This window comes from Chelmon rostratus, chromosome 4, assembly GCF_017976325.1.
Source record: "Chelmon rostratus isolate fCheRos1 chromosome 4, fCheRos1.pri, whole genome shotgun sequence".
NCBI classification, from domain to species: Eukaryota; Metazoa; Chordata; class Actinopteri; order Chaetodontiformes; family Chaetodontidae; genus Chelmon; species Chelmon rostratus.
Genome location: NC_055661.1, coordinates 26,958,018 through 26,975,156, shown reverse-complemented (window position 1 = coordinate 26,975,156; position 17,139 = coordinate 26,958,018). Strand labels below are relative to the sequence as shown.

General features: G+C 43.4%; 1 protein-coding gene across 1 annotated transcript; it reads left to right on the top strand.

The window, feature by feature from the left end:
* Positions 1 to 5,036: 5,036 nt before the first annotated feature.
* Positions 5,037 to 14,502, top strand: sap130a (Sin3A-associated protein a). Its single transcript, XM_041935012.1, has 21 exons — positions 5,037 to 5,145; positions 5,844 to 5,971; positions 6,067 to 6,332; positions 6,592 to 6,756; positions 6,847 to 6,973; positions 7,099 to 7,214; positions 7,302 to 7,426; positions 8,111 to 8,258; positions 8,359 to 8,449; positions 8,587 to 8,691; positions 8,810 to 8,951; positions 9,574 to 9,689; positions 9,807 to 10,103; positions 10,202 to 10,373; positions 10,951 to 11,049; positions 11,154 to 11,515; positions 11,616 to 11,861; positions 11,944 to 12,069; positions 12,443 to 12,546; positions 12,844 to 12,957; positions 13,100 to 14,502. The coding sequence occupies exons 2-21, from the start codon at positions 5,860 to 5,862 to the stop codon at positions 13,256 to 13,258; spliced, it is 3,192 nt and encodes a 1,063-aa protein (XP_041790946.1). The 5' UTR covers positions 5,037 to 5,145; positions 5,844 to 5,859; the 3' UTR covers positions 13,259 to 14,502.
* The last annotated feature ends 2,637 nt before the right edge of the window (positions 14,503 to 17,139 follow it).

Here is a 17,139-nt window from a genome sequence, read left to right as displayed (position 1 = left end):
AAGTAAGATGATAGTATGAAGTTCAGGTTCGTGAGGAACCCTTTATCTTCATCTACATCTTTAAAGCCTGTTCAGTGGAGAACTTTAAGGTTTTATATCAGTGACACATAACTTTGGCACCATTTAAGGCAACACCGTCACATTTGAGGAAAACATCATAAATTCCAGCTGGAATATTTCTTCAGAGGGATGGACTCAGTGTCCACACATCCAGAGCTTCATCTTTTTAGTCTTATTGCCGATGTTCCGTGATTTTTTATGGTTTTCAGCATGAATACGACGCCTTCATGACATGTACCCTCACCTGACTGACACAGCGTAGCCTCCAGCCTGTTCTCCATTACTCACCAAGCAAATAACTCTCCGAGGACAGGCGGGTATCAGTGGTACTCTGTACTTTATGTTCTGCGCATCAAATCCCAAGCAAATGAGGAAATACTTGGAATTTCAGCCAGTCTCATCAGTGACAAGATCTCGCTTCACATGATGTCAAATTTCAGACCTGCTCAGACTCACAATGGGGGCTGTTCTGCCGACAATATGGTTCTGTGAGCCTCCACTGTCCTTTAATTCTGGCCTGCTAATTGTATTGTTGTGTGTGAAGAAACGTTTCCGAGAAGTCGATTCAGCCTTTCCATGAAAAAACTTTGACTTTTAATGTAAATATTTTCGCGTTCCCTGTGGAGAGCTTGGGCTGGCATTCCGTGGATGCCACGCATTTTCCTCCTGCTGCCTTCACTTGTTGTAGCCGAGTGCCACTTTTCTCAGCTCAGAGAGGCTGCAGTTATAAATCTCCATCTGCTGAATGCCGCTTTCAGCTGGGACACATGTAGCGCCTTGGGGTCTGTGATTTACCATTATTTTGGTCCCGTTTGTGCTCAGACAGATCATATTTCAGACATGTCCTCCTGCCTCCAAACATCAAGACGTGTGAGGCAAGAGCCCACTGAACTGTGAGTGATGTCAGGGGCTCCTGTAGGTGAAAGGTCACGATTACGTGAGTCCAGGCAGTGCTAAGTTTGAACAGCTTCACACAGCTCATCATCGTCCGGCCAGGATGAAGAAAAATTCAGTCGAGTATGAGTTCCACACACATCTGGAGTTCTGCTGGAATTACTGTGATTGTCGCATCCATCACCATGATTTCACCACTTTGACTCCCAGCAACTGTGAACGGTTCTCACTTGACCACAGCATCAGTCATAGCCGATCAAGACCAGATGTCGCGATTGTTTTGAGATAATGGAGAGTTTGCTGTTTGCTCACCATGGTCAGTAAATTATAGAGTCATGTGAAATAATGTGTGTTCTCTGCCTGCATGTGTGTCTGTTCGCTCTGCTTTAATTCATCTCGCCTCTGCAGTTATTGCACTTTTAAAGTCATGCACTGTTTGTATCATAATGTGAGTAAATCAATGTGTCTGGCAGCAAAAGAGGGGACAATCGGTAACAAATCATGTGTCTCCGTTTGGAGGCCTTTGAGCACATTTTGCACTAAAAGCCTGTGCGAAATACTTGGAAAAATAACTGTGGAGCTCTGTGTTTTGCCTTAATTTCCAAGGAGATTCCAAAACTTCCTGCCTACAGCAGTCATGGAATGTGCCCCCACCCCCTTAACTTTTCCACATAAATCAGGGCACCGTCCTCTAATTTTAGGGCTGTTACTGAGATGAAGCAAACCTCTCAGATAGCAGGCCACTTGCAGCAACTTTTTTCGGTCTGTGTCAATTGCAACATTGTGGGGCCGGTAAGCCAAAGGTATGATGGTGTTTTGCTTCAGGTGTTGACTGTGGCTGAGCGGCAGCGAGAGCACCACACCTGTTCTGCCACCCCCCCTGTCACTTATCTCCCAGCCACAGCTCACTCCTTTGGTTTATGCTGCCGCTTTGCCTCAATTTACACGTTTCAAAACACAGAGTGTGTTAAAAACCATCTTTTTGTGTTAAATGTGTGGCTTGTTAATTAGACTTTAAACTTAAAGTGTAATGTGAATCTATTTGTGATAAATCTCTGTATTTCCCTTAAATTCTTCTCAGTGTTTCAGTGCCTTTCAGCATGTTTTGGCTTTCTGGCCCACAGCTGTTGTAGTTCACTCTCAACGCTGTCACGTCACGACTCATCGGCATCGTTTCCAGCAGAAACAGACGCTTTTCTGCGTAAAGTCTATGTGCCGTGCGTCATATAGAAGACTGACAAAGCTACCAACTATCTGCTTAACATAGTGAAACATTAAGCAGCCAAATATCCGGATATTTTCCTCAGCCAAGAGCTAAAAAAAGAGAGTGATTATTGGACATAAATCCATCATTTTGCCAGAAACACAGCTGTGAATGAATGCTCGTGTTGCTCCGCATATGTCTGATGCATAATTAGGCAATCGTTTGCTAACATGTTCGCAATAATGACGTTATATTATGTCAATGTTGTGGCTACGGGTTATATTGCTGCCCCCAAGTGGCCAAAAAATGAACTAACAGTGCTTTAAAGTTGGGTGATTTTGGCCTAATTTTAATATGAAACTAAGTATCAGGCAGAGTTGGAGATTTGCAACATGGGTCAAGGCTGAAGTCACAAAAATGAGGACTTTAGTCATCGCTTGGTTTGCTTTCAACTTCAGTCTATAAAAAATGACCTGAGACTTAAAAAACAATGAAGTCTCAAGTTTTGATGAGGTTAAATCCCAGAATAGTGAAGGCAGGACTAGCTAAGTTTCAATATTTCCGATTATTTATTAATTCTAATTATTTGGTATGGGGTCAGGGTTAGGGGTTAACTTGACTTGGACTTGCCCCAAACCACTTAAATACAGCTTATCTACTTCACTTGTAGACTATGTAACCCCTGTCCCCGTCCATATCAAACATGCATGAGGTACCATGTTTATCATGGCTGTTTGGCTGGTTCCATTCTTGGACTGCCAGTGGTTTCCAGTGAATCAATGGAGCTGCACAATCCAGGAAGACTGATTCACTGTGTGCATGAGTCAGATCATTCTGCGTCTGAAGCAGAAAGAGGAGGAGGATCTCCAGGCTAAATGAAGACAATGGCACCTGAGTCAGCGGTAACGATCAGACACTGTGTGGCCAGGTGTGAGCTATGTACCTGCAAAAAGTCAACTTCTGTATGTCTGCAACGCCAGTGAGTAATTAACAATGTAGACGAATGAGTAAGTGGCAGATTAGCGTGTGAGACGGCAGAGATCACAAAAACAACAGAGGGTAAAGAATTCATAGGAAGAAGATTAGTTAAAGGATGGATAACTTGGCATAACTGAGAGCCATAGGCAGTATTTCCCCTGAAAATCCCCCATCAGCAGACCCCATGTTAATACTTGGATGTCACACTAGTTTAGTCTCGGCATGCCTCGTTCAATGCAGTTCAGACCCTCCTTTGTAAACCTCTCAGTGACATTTCCCTATGCCCTTTTCTTTGTGAAAATAAATTCCTCAGAAGCTACATTTTATCGCACCCCACATGATTTTGTTAACCAGTCAGCAGTACCATCCAAAGAATGCTTGTCATGAAGGTTTTACAAGCTCGAAGCTAAAGCAACATACCAACAGGTGTATGTGAGTGAGTGAACGAGCACAGCTGGGGAATTTAGTGGCCATGCCTCAGCATGCAGGAATGCTTTCTGTAAGCCTTTACGGCCCAGGTGTATGTAAATGAAGATGTGCTTGTCTGTCCTCTGTGGGACTGAAGAGTGACTAGTGTGCGCTCAGGTGCTGAAAGGTCAGTGATGTTAAGATCATCATGAATCACTGTCAGTGATACTGGCAGCGGCAGACACGAAGGCATGCTTCTTTTCTTTACATCTTGAAATATTCACAATGAAAGACAAAAAAACAGCCGTAGATGGTGGGGAACCAGAATGAATGTATTTGCTAGACATTAAATAAAGCAGCATTTTTTCTTGATGCAATAATACCAAATCTTCAAATAAAAAAGTTGTTTCTAACAGAGATACTAAACAGGGAAATAAATAGCTGTGGCCTGTAGATGTGACAACAGCCATAGATACAACAATTTTTAACATTACTTAGGGTAATTTGGATAATTGAAAAAATGGTGGAACTGACAGCCATGCACCATTGTGATATATTTTATTAATACCTAGAAAAACAGTAAACACCCAGGAGGAAATCTAATCTAAAGCACACAGTCAGTCACAGTCTGCTAACATGACCCTCGACACTGTCTCATGTGGACACACAGATGCAGTTCCTTCAGATTTACTCAGGTAATGCAAGCCCACTGGTACTGGTAGTGACAATGTGGTTGCCTGTGCAGTCTTGAAAAGTGAACTCTGAACAAACTGCAAACCGCTCCCAAAAAATATCCTAAATATTCTTAGAAAATGGACACTGTGAAAAAAAGCCATTTTGAATTGAACAGTAGTATTAAAAATGGCTATTGAAGAATTTTCCTTCACACACACTTGACCTGGAGTCAAACCCACAGAGCCATACAATGCAGTCTGAAGACATTTCTATGGTTGGCTACTGCCCTCTAGTGTTTCATTGGAGGTACTGCAATAGCGGAAGTGAACTAGCAGGGCTCAAATTTTAGAGCCAATCAGAGCCCTCCAATCAGTTTGTTGAGCGGGAGACTCGGGGGCGAGCCCTATCACCGGCAAAGCTGGTCACGTGACAGCCGAAGATAGCCGAAGTCATCAGCAGACTCTTATAGTAACCTTCAGCTGGGCAATACTTAGTATAAACCCTTTAATTGTTTGGAAGTGTAATAATGACGCATTGCTAACACATACAAATTAATTGCGTATGGCCCAATTTATAACAGCGTTGAGGTGCTTTACTGGAACAGGCGATTTCACAATGCAAATAAATCTGTATGTACTCGCTCGCCTGCCTCCGTTGACCATGTGACTCTGTTGCGGATCGTAGCGATGTCCTGTGTTCCCCCTATGCATTTCAGTTTTAGGTTGCTCGGACTTGGTAAAAACATTTTCGGAGCTTCGATTGGTCAGCGTTTGGGTAGTCTCTTCTCTGATTGGTAGAGTGAAACAGGGGGGTCCGGTTCTTGCTGAGCGTTCTTCCGGCTTAACGTTACATGTAGGAAAAAAGAAAAGACGAATGGAAAAAATTGGAATGCACAAAAAGACCATTGCCTAGTACTCCGCGATACGGTAACATCTGCACACATGTCGAAATGGGTTTGTTTGTGTAGCCCTGTGAAGATTACGCCGTTGTACTGTTTAGAAAGTTCAGGATTTAGCATAAAAATCAGGCGACACTCGGGTTAGCGATTCTAACGTTAGCCTGCTGCTAGCTAGGATAGCTGGCTAACAGAGTAGCTTTTTAGTTTTAAGGTTACTGAGCCAAAACCTGTGACCATAGTGAAAATTTTCCGATTGAGCCGATATCGCGTTTGGTCATTTTATTAGAGGCAGTCGAAAAGTCGTCTTTGTGTCTGCAAATTATTTATATTTGATATGCAACGATACAGTTGTTGTCGAGCAGTTTGGTCATGTTGTTGTCCAGATAACGTCTTATAAAGCTCCACACATACGTTATTGTCTTGTTTTTCTTAGTAAAATTCATTCATGAAGATATCTTGTTTTATTCACACTAGTTGCTTAACGATAATGTTGTCGACCTTCTCCGGACTCACTTGCTAGTCGGTAACCATGATGTTCCGCAGCGCTACATTAGCCTGTTTATGTCCCCGCGCCGTCTGTTAAGGGTTACATTGATAGGCTTTTATTGTTGCAGCCGTCGTACATGCTTAATATTCGAAATGCAATTATTAACTGCCTTTGAACCTTTCTGGTATCTTTAGTATGTCTGCTGCTGGAATTAATGTACAATCTTGGCACTATTTTAGGTCATAAATAGTTAAAATGAGCTCCCAGCAATTCCCCCGACACGGGCTGCCTGCTTCCAGCGGGGGAGCGCCTCAGATTTCTGCAGCTGGAAACCTGGTATCTGTCAGTCAGCCGTCAAATGCACCAGGTAACTTACTGTCACTGAAATGACGGGCAGGATAGTTCATATACTGCAAGGAAAACACGTGTTTGTAAATGTTTCATCTAACTGTTTGTGTGCAGGCAGTGGAGATGCAGACAGCAGTCGGGATGCTGACCATGGTCAGCAGGATCATCCACCTGCCGGAGGAGGGGGGCCCTTGCCTTTCAGAGATGATAAACAGGAAACAATGGTGGTCAGACCTTACCCACAAGTGCAGACACATGGCCAGCCTCAGGCTACTCCCCAAACTGTGCCCATCCAGCCTGGCACACCAGTGACTGTACCTGCCCCCTCTGTCCACCTCCCACAGGGCCAGCCTGCAGTCCTCACTGAGGGACAGATGAAGGTGATGACTATGTCTTAAACTGTTAAAACTTATAGAAACTTGTACCCCTGTGTACACATTGATAGTAAAACACCAATAAACTTTACTGTACGATTATTCGGGATACTGACCACCTGCAAACTGACCTTACAGTTACTTCAACATTAATATTTTACTGCAACATGTTGTTTCATATTGCAGTTTGTTGGTTCAACATTGTGTTTTTAACACTATTCAGGGCTGAAAAAATGAAACGTATTTGTTTTTTTCTCTTTTTAAGGCTGTCCTGAAGTCACCTATGCCAAGTCGTCTTATTGCCCCGGCACCAGCTTCCAACCAGGGTCATATCCCCATACCCCCCAAGGTGCCTGGTCACATCACTGTCACCATAGATAGCAGTTCTACAACCCCATCCATTCCTGTGGCAACTATCAGTGGTCAGCAGGTGAGTGCACTGCACCTTGGCTGTCACTGTATATTGTTGTTTCTGTCTTGCTGATTTCTAAAGACCTGGACTGCGTTCATTGTGTTTCAGGGTCACTCCAGCAACTTACATCACCTGATGTCAGCCAACATTCAGATCATTAGGGGCAGCGCCCCTGCACTGCAGATCGGGACGCCTGCGGTCCCTCCCCAGACCTTTACATCCCATTTACCCCGAGGTACGCATGATGTATTAAGAACAGCATGCCAAGCTTGTTGTTTGCTTGACCTTGAAACCGTTGACCATTTACCACTCATTTGGAGCAGTGCATTTTTCTAGATCAGTCTTTTTTCTGTCCTGTAGGGGCTGCTGCAGCAGCAGTTATGTCCAGCTCCAAAACTGTCCTGCGGCCAGCAACCGGAGCAAGCGCGGGCCCTGGCCAGCCCACAGTGCAGCACATCATCCACCAGACTATTCAGGTGCTCTGATATACTTTCATCTAAAGAAGTGTTGATATTGTGATTAGAAACATTATTTGTAACAGTTTCATGCCCCTCTGTCCTCAGTCCCGCCCTGCTGTCACAACGTCTACAGCCGTACTTCCAACTGTGGTGGCTCCCATTTCAGCAACTAGAACACAGTCCCCAGTCATCAGCCCAACAGTCACACACTCCGCAGAGGTAGCACATGGGTAAGTGGCAATCTGAGTTTATTGACTAGGGCCTAAGCAGAGATGCTGAGGTGATGCTAGGATTTACAGCGATGTAAAACAAAACACTTTATGGTGATCAGAAGTGGGAACCATCCCTGATGTCACTATATGGAAAACTATATTTTTCAGCTATCCTCTTAAGCCCCTAACAGCCATGTGTGAATGTGTGAGTAATTAAAAGAATTGTCTCCTCAGCAGGCAGTAAGCTGACCACCATGCTGTAGATATAATGGTGGAAACCTACTGTGAGTGTAACGTCCATGTAAGCACAGTTAGTAGCCACATTTTGAAGGACATGAAAAAAAAAAAAGTTATTCTGCATTTTTCTGCATCTTATCAACGTGTGTACTAATCATCCAGCAGACAAGTGGTTTTCAACCTCTTTGGCTTGTGAGACCTTAAAACAGAGCAGTGTCTACTTGTTACCTCTGGTCAGAGGTTATGGTGTCTTGTTCAACAGTTCAACCCAAGATTTGTTTTTCTGTTTTATTTCATCTGATGGATTGTTTTGGATATCTGAAGAGGTGTCCATTACACAGCTAAAATAAAAATTAAGTAAATCTACTTGTGCAACATGGATGTGCTTTTTGCACTGACCATATCCTCTGGACTTTTATTCAACCTGGCCTGTGCCTGATTTGACACAGCAATATTTTCTTTCAGGCGTCCAGGCTTGACCATTCACCCCCCTCCAGCCACTGTTAGCATCCAGAGGTCTCAGACATCCCGTGACACCGCCACACGGATCACACTGCCGTCTCACCCTGCAATTGGGGCACAAAAACCTCAGCCTCCACACACCATGACACAGGTTACTGCTTCTTAATGGCTGCCTGCAACAATTATGCATAATGAAGCCATTTAATATAGTGACAGAAATAATTGCTTTGTTTTTTTTTTGTTCCCCACAGAAGCCCATCTTCAGTCCTGTGACACCAGTCGCTGCAGCAACTGTGGCACCAATTGTTGCCACTAACACTGTGCCATCAACCACCACAATAGGTACTGTCTTTTTGTACTATATATTAATATCTACATGTTAGTCACAAAACTTTGTAATGTTTGGAACAAAAATTATATTGCAAATTTGGAAGTTAGTCTTCTCACAAATATTGATATTCTGTCCTCTGCATGTTCAGGCACTGTGCCGCATACCCAAATGACCAGTAACACTATTGTCACCATGACAATGGCATCACACTCCTCTCATGCTACAGCAGTGACCACCTCTGCCATCCCTGTTGGTAAGTTTGTTATTTTGTATCTGGTTAGAACTCTGTTGTATCCTTTCTGAACAGGAAGTGTCTTCTTAATGTAAATATTGTGTGTTTTAATTAATCTATTCCTCTGTTTTGCTCACAGCTAAAGTTGTCCCTCAGCCCATCGCCCACTCTTCATCCCGCGTGCAGCCCGACTACCCCGGGGAGAGAACCAACCTCATCCCCATCCCAGGCCATCGGTCGTCTCCTAACCCTGTCACCATGGAAGCAAGAAGCGACAACAGGTGAATACACAATACTGGCTAGTTATGTCTGATTCACTGACAGTTACATGTGGTAAAAGTCCTTAAAATGGGCCAAAATTTTTAGGCCATAAGGAGACAGAGGTTCTCATCTGATATTCAGCTGTATCACTTGTGTTTGTAAAGCCTAGTGAAACAAAATTAACTGAACATTTTTGTGAATTTGTTGATATTTGCAGTAATTACCTAAGAGTTCCCTGTAAAGAGCTGTTATACTGCCTATTTGCCACCATTTACATTTACTATTCTCCGCAAACTGCACTCTGGGCAAAACAATAACAGCTGAGTTGTACATATATATATATCTGGCTTTGGTTTATGTAAAAGTAGTTTGGCACATTAACCTGGAAATAATACTGAGCAATAATGCTGTTTCATGTGTTAGCCACACACTGTGAGGCTGTACTTAGCATTCAGCACTTCTGTACCTAACGTCAGCATGTTAACATGTTGATGTTTAGCGTGTATGCATGATTTCACAATTTTAAATGTTGATGATGACGATTGTTGAAAAATCAGGCCGGGGCAGATAATTAATGTTTGTTTTTTTTTTAATTGAGATGATGATGAATCTTGGATTAATCTTGTATGTTTTCTCTTTGAGGCCTTCTGTGCCTGTGCAGTTCCAGTATTTCCTGCCGGCGTACTCCTCGTCGTACCCTCTGACTCACACCTACACCCCCATCAGCAGCTCTGTATCTACCATCCGCCAGTATCCTGGTAAGCACTCACTGCTAACTCTAGTCACTGGTGCATAGTCCAACGCACCCTTAATTATTTGACTTGACGTATAAAAATATGAGATCTCATTTTAACTTTATCTTCCCTCTCAATAAGTTACTCCTCAAGCTCCGAGTTCAGCACTGCCCACCCAAGCTGGAGTAGGGGTGGCGACCACTGTCCATCTAAACCACATGCAGCTCATGGCGGTGGATCGGATTGGTCTCCCATCAGCACAAATCAGCACCCAAGGGATCCAGCCAGCACCAATCGCTGCACAGGGCATTCAGCCAGCACCAATAGGAGTGCAGGGCCTGCACACGTCTGCACCAATCACCACACAAGGAATACAGCAGACGCCAATAGTCACTCAGCAGCAGCAACAGCAACAAGTGCAGTCTGAAGCAAAACCTGGTAATTAATAAATCTGTACTAGCTCAATAAAAACAACATGGTGTTGCTCAGTGCTTCACTGAGCTGCGGACTGTTGGTAACGTTTTCTCATTATTCAGGGGTTGTTTTGGCTGATGGCTTTGTAGCTGGCACCATCAGCAGCACATTCGGCACCACCCAGCCAGTAGCTACCATGGTGCAGGCACATGCCCAGGGAGGAGTAGGAGGAACACCCACCCTGGTCTCCTCCCCTAGACCCAGCATCCTCCGCAAGAAGCCTGCTAATGAAGGGTGAGTAGACCACTAGCATGGGAGACAGTGGGCCTCATTGTCTCTTACTGTTTTCTGTAAGGTTTGCTTGTACAAATATTTAAATTTTGGTTGCACAAACATGTCTTATATAGCTTTTGTCAACCTGACGAATACCACCGGCTTACAAGGAGGTGTGTGTTGTGAGGTTTGATCATTAGCAAACAAAGGAGGACTTGTTTAATACATTATACAGCAGCTAAGAACAAATGTGTTTGTACAGATAGTTCTTGCTTAAGGTCTGATGTCTTTTTGCAGAGCTTACTAAAGCGCACAGTTGAATATTTCTAAAGTATCTCTTGTTTATTTTCTGAATCAGTACAAGCTGTGGTAACCATAGCTTTGACCCAGTTTTTAAACCAAAGCCCAGCCCTGACAGTAGACCTAATCTGGAAACTGCTGCTCTGTACAATAATTAAATGCTTGACTTTTTAAACTAGGCTTTTTTTGTGGCATGCAATCACTTGTTTTATATTCTCCAAATAAAGTTTGATAGAAACTTGTTAAGTTCTGAAAGTTTCCCTTTACCAAACCAATCCCGTGTGTCTTTGTGTTTCAGTTGTGTTCGTAAGAATCTAATCCCCACCCAGCCCAGTGAACCCGGTGGTGGCAGACTTGAAAGCGGCGTTAGAGGAGCAGGATCTCCCCGGCCTGCAGGGTGAGCCCCCCAGCCATCCATCACATCACTTACATCCACCTTGACATCCTGTCATTATAAGTTATGACACGAGTTTGTAACGTGACACTTTCGATTCCTCTCAGAGTGAAACCCAAAGCTGAGGTGCACATGGCAGTGGCCCCTCCTGTCATGGCTACAGTAGAGGCGCTACCCTCTCAGGGAGGAGAGCAGCAGGCCGTGTCCTCAAACGCCCAGCACCTCGCTCAGGCCATCCCCACCATGCTCGCCACGCCGGGGCCCGTGCCGCCCTCCCAGCCCTCCACTGTCCTCTCCGCCCTGCCAGCAGCCATGGCGGTAACTCCCCCCGTTCCTGCTTCAATGGCCAACACTGTGGCCTCCCCCACTCAGCCTGCAGCCAGTAGCACTGCAGCCTGTGCCGCCAGCTCCGCCTGCCCAGATTTGAAAATAAAACAGGAGGTGGAGACCATGGACACCTCCCAGCCAGGTGAGGGGCATGACAGTCATCAATGACATTGATTAATGTAAAATTATTAATAACACACATAAACACATAAGTACACTGTGTTTTCACCTGTTCCCCTCAGACCCCAATGCAAACTTGTCATCGGCCCCAGCCCTCACCACCCAGGCCTCCACCCTGAACACTCCCGCCACAGGAGATCTGATCCCAGGGGCCTCCCCGAGGAAGAAGCCCCGCAAGCAGCAGCATGTTATTTCCACAGAGGAGAGCGAGATGGTGGAGACCAACAGTACAGACGAAGAGAAGACCCCAGGCAGGCCCATCACCGGCCGGGCTGAGAGGCGCGAGTCTCCACCAAGGGAATATGTTGGTATGTAATGTGGTGCCATCACGTCACAGTGATGTTGATAATGTGTGTTGTCACTTGTTCATCACTTGTTTTTGTCTTCCAGATGAGGAAGGGGTGCGTTATGTACCCGTCAGGCCACGACCACCTGTTACCCTTCTACGGCACTACCGGAACCCCTGGAAAGCTGCCTACCACCACTTCCAGAGGTACAGCGACATCCGGGTCAAAGGTCAGTAGCTCCCTGCTCACGGGCTAAAATAACAATACTTGGTCTTCTCCACTGGTATATTTTATTCTGTAGGCACATTTCACTGGCATATTGTTTATTGTTTAGTATATTTTATAGCCTTAGTATATTTTTATTCTGGTGTATTTTAATTGCATTTACGAACATTTTTAAGTTGGCTTATTTTATTGGAGTTATCTTAATTTTATTCTTTCTTATCTTTCTTATTATCTGTTTCTAACATGGGGGTTGCAATGAAAATTTCATTGACATGTCATGCTCAATGACAATAAAGACTCTTGAATCTTTACACAGATGATGACAGTGAATTAGGAGGCGCTTTGTTTTTAATGACAATCTGTTGCTTTTCCCACAGAGGAGAAGAAGGGCAGCTTACAGGACATGGCCAACCAGAGAGGAGTCGCATGCAGAGCACAAGGCTGGAAAATTCACCTGTGTGCTGCACAGCTCAGGCAGTTGGTGAGTGATCAGTGATTCACAACGGTTGAGGTTGAGACTAGAATACAGAATAACGTTCTGCTACACATGTTTGCATTATTCTTTGGTAGAATTCAAATTTTACAGCAACATTATACCTTTTACAGACCAAAACAAGGTGAGAGCTGAGCACTTCTCTAACTGATTGAACACCATACTGTCCACTCATATTCACTGATGTCTTTCAGTGATGTTGTGAGGAGGGAGAAGATGATTTTTGTGCACATCTTTCATTTTTTGATTGGACTAAACACGGTGTGTCTGTTACTTGATCTGTAGTCGAGTTTGGAGCATGATGTGTACAGTCGCCTCTCCACCCTCCAAGAGGGCCTGATTCCTAAGAAGAGAGCAGGAGCCGATGATGACCTTCACCGAATCAGCGAGCTCATACAGGTAAGGTTGTTGCTGCAGGCCGGGATTTGTTTTACTGTAATTTGTTTTGTTAAACTTATTTCTGTGGCTTGTATAAGGCCTATTACAATGCAAAAGCTGCTCTCTCTTCCCAAATCATTGTCTTTACCAACACTGTCCTCAGGGTAACATGCAGCGCTGTAAGCTGGTGATGGACCAGGTGACCGAGGCCAGAGACACCATGATGAAAGTGCTCGAACACAAAGAGAAAGTGCTGAAGCTGCTCAACAAGAACGGTGCCGTCAAGAAGTCCTCCAAACTGAAGCGTAAAGAACGGGCATAAGCCGGGGCGGGGGACCTTCTCTGTCGACAACAGACCACCGTCCCCTCTCTGAAGGGGTGAAGGAGCTGCTCAGAATATGGTGCTAAGATTTTCTGCATACAGTCACAAGCAGCCTCCCAATCTGCCTGACAGCGGACAGAGAGACGTGACGGGAGGGCTTCAAGAGGCAGAAAAGGCCATCAGGAATTGGTTCTCATTCAAGACCCCACGCACACATTGAGCGTGGAGTATTGTAGGTTGCATTAAAATGGCCACCTGGACGGCCCCGTCACCGTTTCCCCCATTTTTGTTCATTTTTGAAGAGACCATTTTTACTAACTTAATTTCTGCCTGTTCTTTTAGACGCGTTTGAACTGGCACATCTTTGATATTTGGCACTAAACGCAGGTGCAGTAAATCCATGTAAGTGTTTCCGTTAAGGTTAACTACCTGAAAGTTATTGAAATAAATGAAAATCATTTAAAAGCAGTCCTTTAGTGAGCTGTGTGTATACAGACTAATCTCAATCGTGCTCTTCTCATTAATCTGTGCCTTCATTTTGTCGGTGTACGTGAAATGAACAGGGACATGTGAACGCTGTTTCACATGCTGTCGAAATATTCTTAAAATATAATTCAAACAAAAGTTTCACAGCTTCCCCCTTTTCTCCGGACATCCTGCACCTGAATTATTTAGTAAAGATCTGTTCATGGAGTTTGGGTGACAGTTGTCATCAGCCACATTTAGGTGTAATATAAAAGATGATGGAGTACTCATGTGGTTTGAGATTTAAGAAACTGTAGCTTGAGAACCTAAATGTGGCAAATTGAATTGATTTAATAAAAAAATGCTCTTAAAGGATTAATAGTGTCCTTAGATTGTTATCTGGAAATAAGAACATACTGCATATGCAAAATGCCAAGTTAACGACATTTAAACTACTATGAATCATTGACTTAATCCAAAGTAAATAGATGTCATGGTGAAAAAAACAATTTGGTTTGAGACAGTAGATTGCTTGAAGGACAGAGTGAGTACCCTGGTGTGATTATACTGGTGGACTGAATTCATGTAAATCACTGTAAATGTGCTTTTGGTTTTCCATTGACCTGGTTCTTTTCAAGTTTTGTACTCGTTTTGTGCTGTGTGACGCGTGTCGCTTCATTTTGCAGAGTGTAACAATAACGACATGAGATGAAGTGAGCCTGAAACATCCAGCTATTGTACATTGTTTTTGTCTGTGTAATTATAGTAAAGATACTTAAACAATATCCTGTCCTCTGTTAAGTTTATCACTCATTCTGATCGTTCCCTTTTTTTTTTTTAAGGTTGAATATTGCTAAAAAAAAAGAAACCTCATTCTGATGCTTCGCAGACTGATAACCAGACGGAGCTCAGGACAGATCGAGACTCTGCAGGGTTGTTGCTGTACAGTTATGGATCCTCTGAAGTGTGCACTGATCTTTGCATGTGATTATATTTCAGCATCAGAAGAAATGAGGAACCTGGTAGCTGAATGGTTACTGAGCGTGCCTCGTACCCTCAGTGTCGCTGGTCCAATTTCAGCCAGGAACTTAGTGTTTCAGAACCCTGTTTTTAGTCTTTTGGTCGTATGTTAAACTAGTCTACACTCGGATTTAAGCCTTTTTCACTTGTGGAAGTCACTGTATCCTCATGGGTCAGTCTGATCCTTCTCTGTTGTCACAGATCATACAGGTATGGACAGTTTCAGCTGTTTTACTCAGCGTGAGCTCATTCATTCCTCTTCATTATCTGCTGTTTACAACATAATTGCCTTAAAGCACAACGCCTTGGCAGTACTTTACCTGTGACAGGAAGAGCAAGTTACTGCCATTAGGTAATCCTTTTTTTCCCTTTTTATTGTGATTTCTGACACCAAAGAATAGTGTTTTTTGTCTGGTGTTGATCGTTATTCAATAATTTGAAGAAGAAAACTGGAAAAGATTTCCTTGTCTCTAATTTTTCAACTATTTCAGGTAGGAAGGACTAGAAAATGAAGTTTACTCAAGATTTTTTTCATAATTTTGTTTGCCATCTATTAAAGGGATGCAATATTTCTGTGTTTATCTAGTTTCCAGTAGATCTCAGTAGTCCTGTAGCCATGTCTCGACGTGTCAACTGCTGTGAAGTCAAGCATGGATTTTCAGTTGGCAAACTTCAGTTAATTTAAAGGGAAGGAACATGTAACATCATCACACTTTTCAATTGATCCATATTTAATTGAGGAAAACCAACAGCATACGTTTAACAGCAAATCACAAATGGCTGCTCTCTGATGACGTTAAGTGTATGCCTCAAGTCTGGTGGTTAGTGACACAGGGTGGCTCTACCTTTGCAGGAGCAAAGTCAAAGGGCCATAAAGGGGGAGGGAAAACTCCCTTCTTCCTGCTTCAGAAACATTGACGAAAAGTTCCCACCGCAGCAGCAGGAGCTTCCACCAAAGAAACAAGTTTTTCTCAGGTAAGACTGGACACCATCCACACACACGACAGTGCCTCCAAATCTGTGATCACACTCAATCTCTTATTGACTAATTTGTGTGTTTTTTCAGTAGGACTTTTCCATTGTGGCCTCATAATGAGATTCCATATGAAATCATGAATAGAAGTGTCTTATTGATGTCATGCTAAGATTAAGAAAAAACAAGTGTGCTTAAAGCACTCAGCCAAAATGAAAAATCATCAACATTCACGTAACAAAAGCTGCCTTCTAATTCTGTTCATTTAAACTGCCTCACAAGCTTGTGTCCATCATGAGACTGCATGAAGGGCTTTTGTTACATTATATATTCTCCTATTAAGATGGCTTTTTACCTTTTCTGCACTACAGTATGTTACTAGAACTGTTAAGTTGGGGCATAGTCCACACTGTTATTGTGTATTGAATAGACCTAACTCACAGTAACAATGGTTTGGCAGCAGATATTTAAGATAAGATAAAAACTTTAATTAATCCGCAGAAATTTGGGTGTTACAAGCAGCAGGCAATAGCAAAAATAGCAACCGAACAGAGAAATACAAAAGCACAAAATAAAAACATACTATATATATGTACATTTTACATTTTATACAAAGGATAAATATATGTTTGTGTGTGTGTGTGTATTGCCACAAAGAACTATAAGAAATATTGCCATAAAAATATACTGCCACAAATTCTATAGAATTCACAGTTTTTGCACAAATTGCACATGTTGGGTACAGATAAAGTCAGTACAGCGTTTACACTATTGCACAGTAGTAAATATATATGTGTCACAGTAGAATACCAGTATGTATGCATAGGTTGGGTACTTAGTAAAAGTGGGGAAAAAGTAGTATTGCACAAGGTAATTCGTGATAAATCACACATCAGTGCTAAAACAGTCTGAATATGGACCCAGTGCTACATCAAGCAGTGCCAGAGTTGAACACTCTGACAGCTGTACGAATGAAGGACCTGTGGTAGTACTCCTTCTTGTAGAGTGGATGCAGCAGTCTGTTGCTGAAGGAGCTGCTGAGGGCCCCCACTGTGTCATTCAAGGGATGGGAGGGGTTGTCCATGATTGATGTCAGCTTGGCTAACATCCTCGTCTCACCTACATCCTCAGTGGTGTCCAGAGGGCAGTCCAGGACAGAACCAGCCCTCCTGATAAGTTTGTTTAGTCTCTTTCTGTCCCTCTCAGAGCTTCCACAGCCCCAGCAGACCACTGCGTAAAAGACTGCAGATGCAACCACAGAGTCATAAAAAGTTCTCAGTAATGTCCTACATCCGCCAATAGATCTTAGTCTTCTCAGCTAACGGAGATGACTTTGGCCCTTCCTGTACAGGGCATCAGTGACCGTGGACCAGTCCAGTTAATTTGTACTCCTCCACGATCTCAATGTCAAATCCCTGGATGC

Excerpts from the sequence above, each read along its gene's own strand:
- sap130a (XM_041935012.1), top strand. The coding sequence starts at position 5,860 with ATGAGCTCCCAGCAATTCCCCCGACACGGGCTGCCTGCTTCCAGCGGG. Across the intron at positions 5,972-6,066 it reads TCAGCCGTCAAATGCACCAG|GCAGTGGAGATGCAGACAGC; the intron begins GTAACTTACTGT and ends GTTTGTGTGCAG. Across the intron at positions 7,427-8,110 it reads TCCGCAGAGGTAGCACATGG|GCGTCCAGGCTTGACCATTC; the intron begins GTAAGTGGCAAT and ends ATTTTCTTTCAG.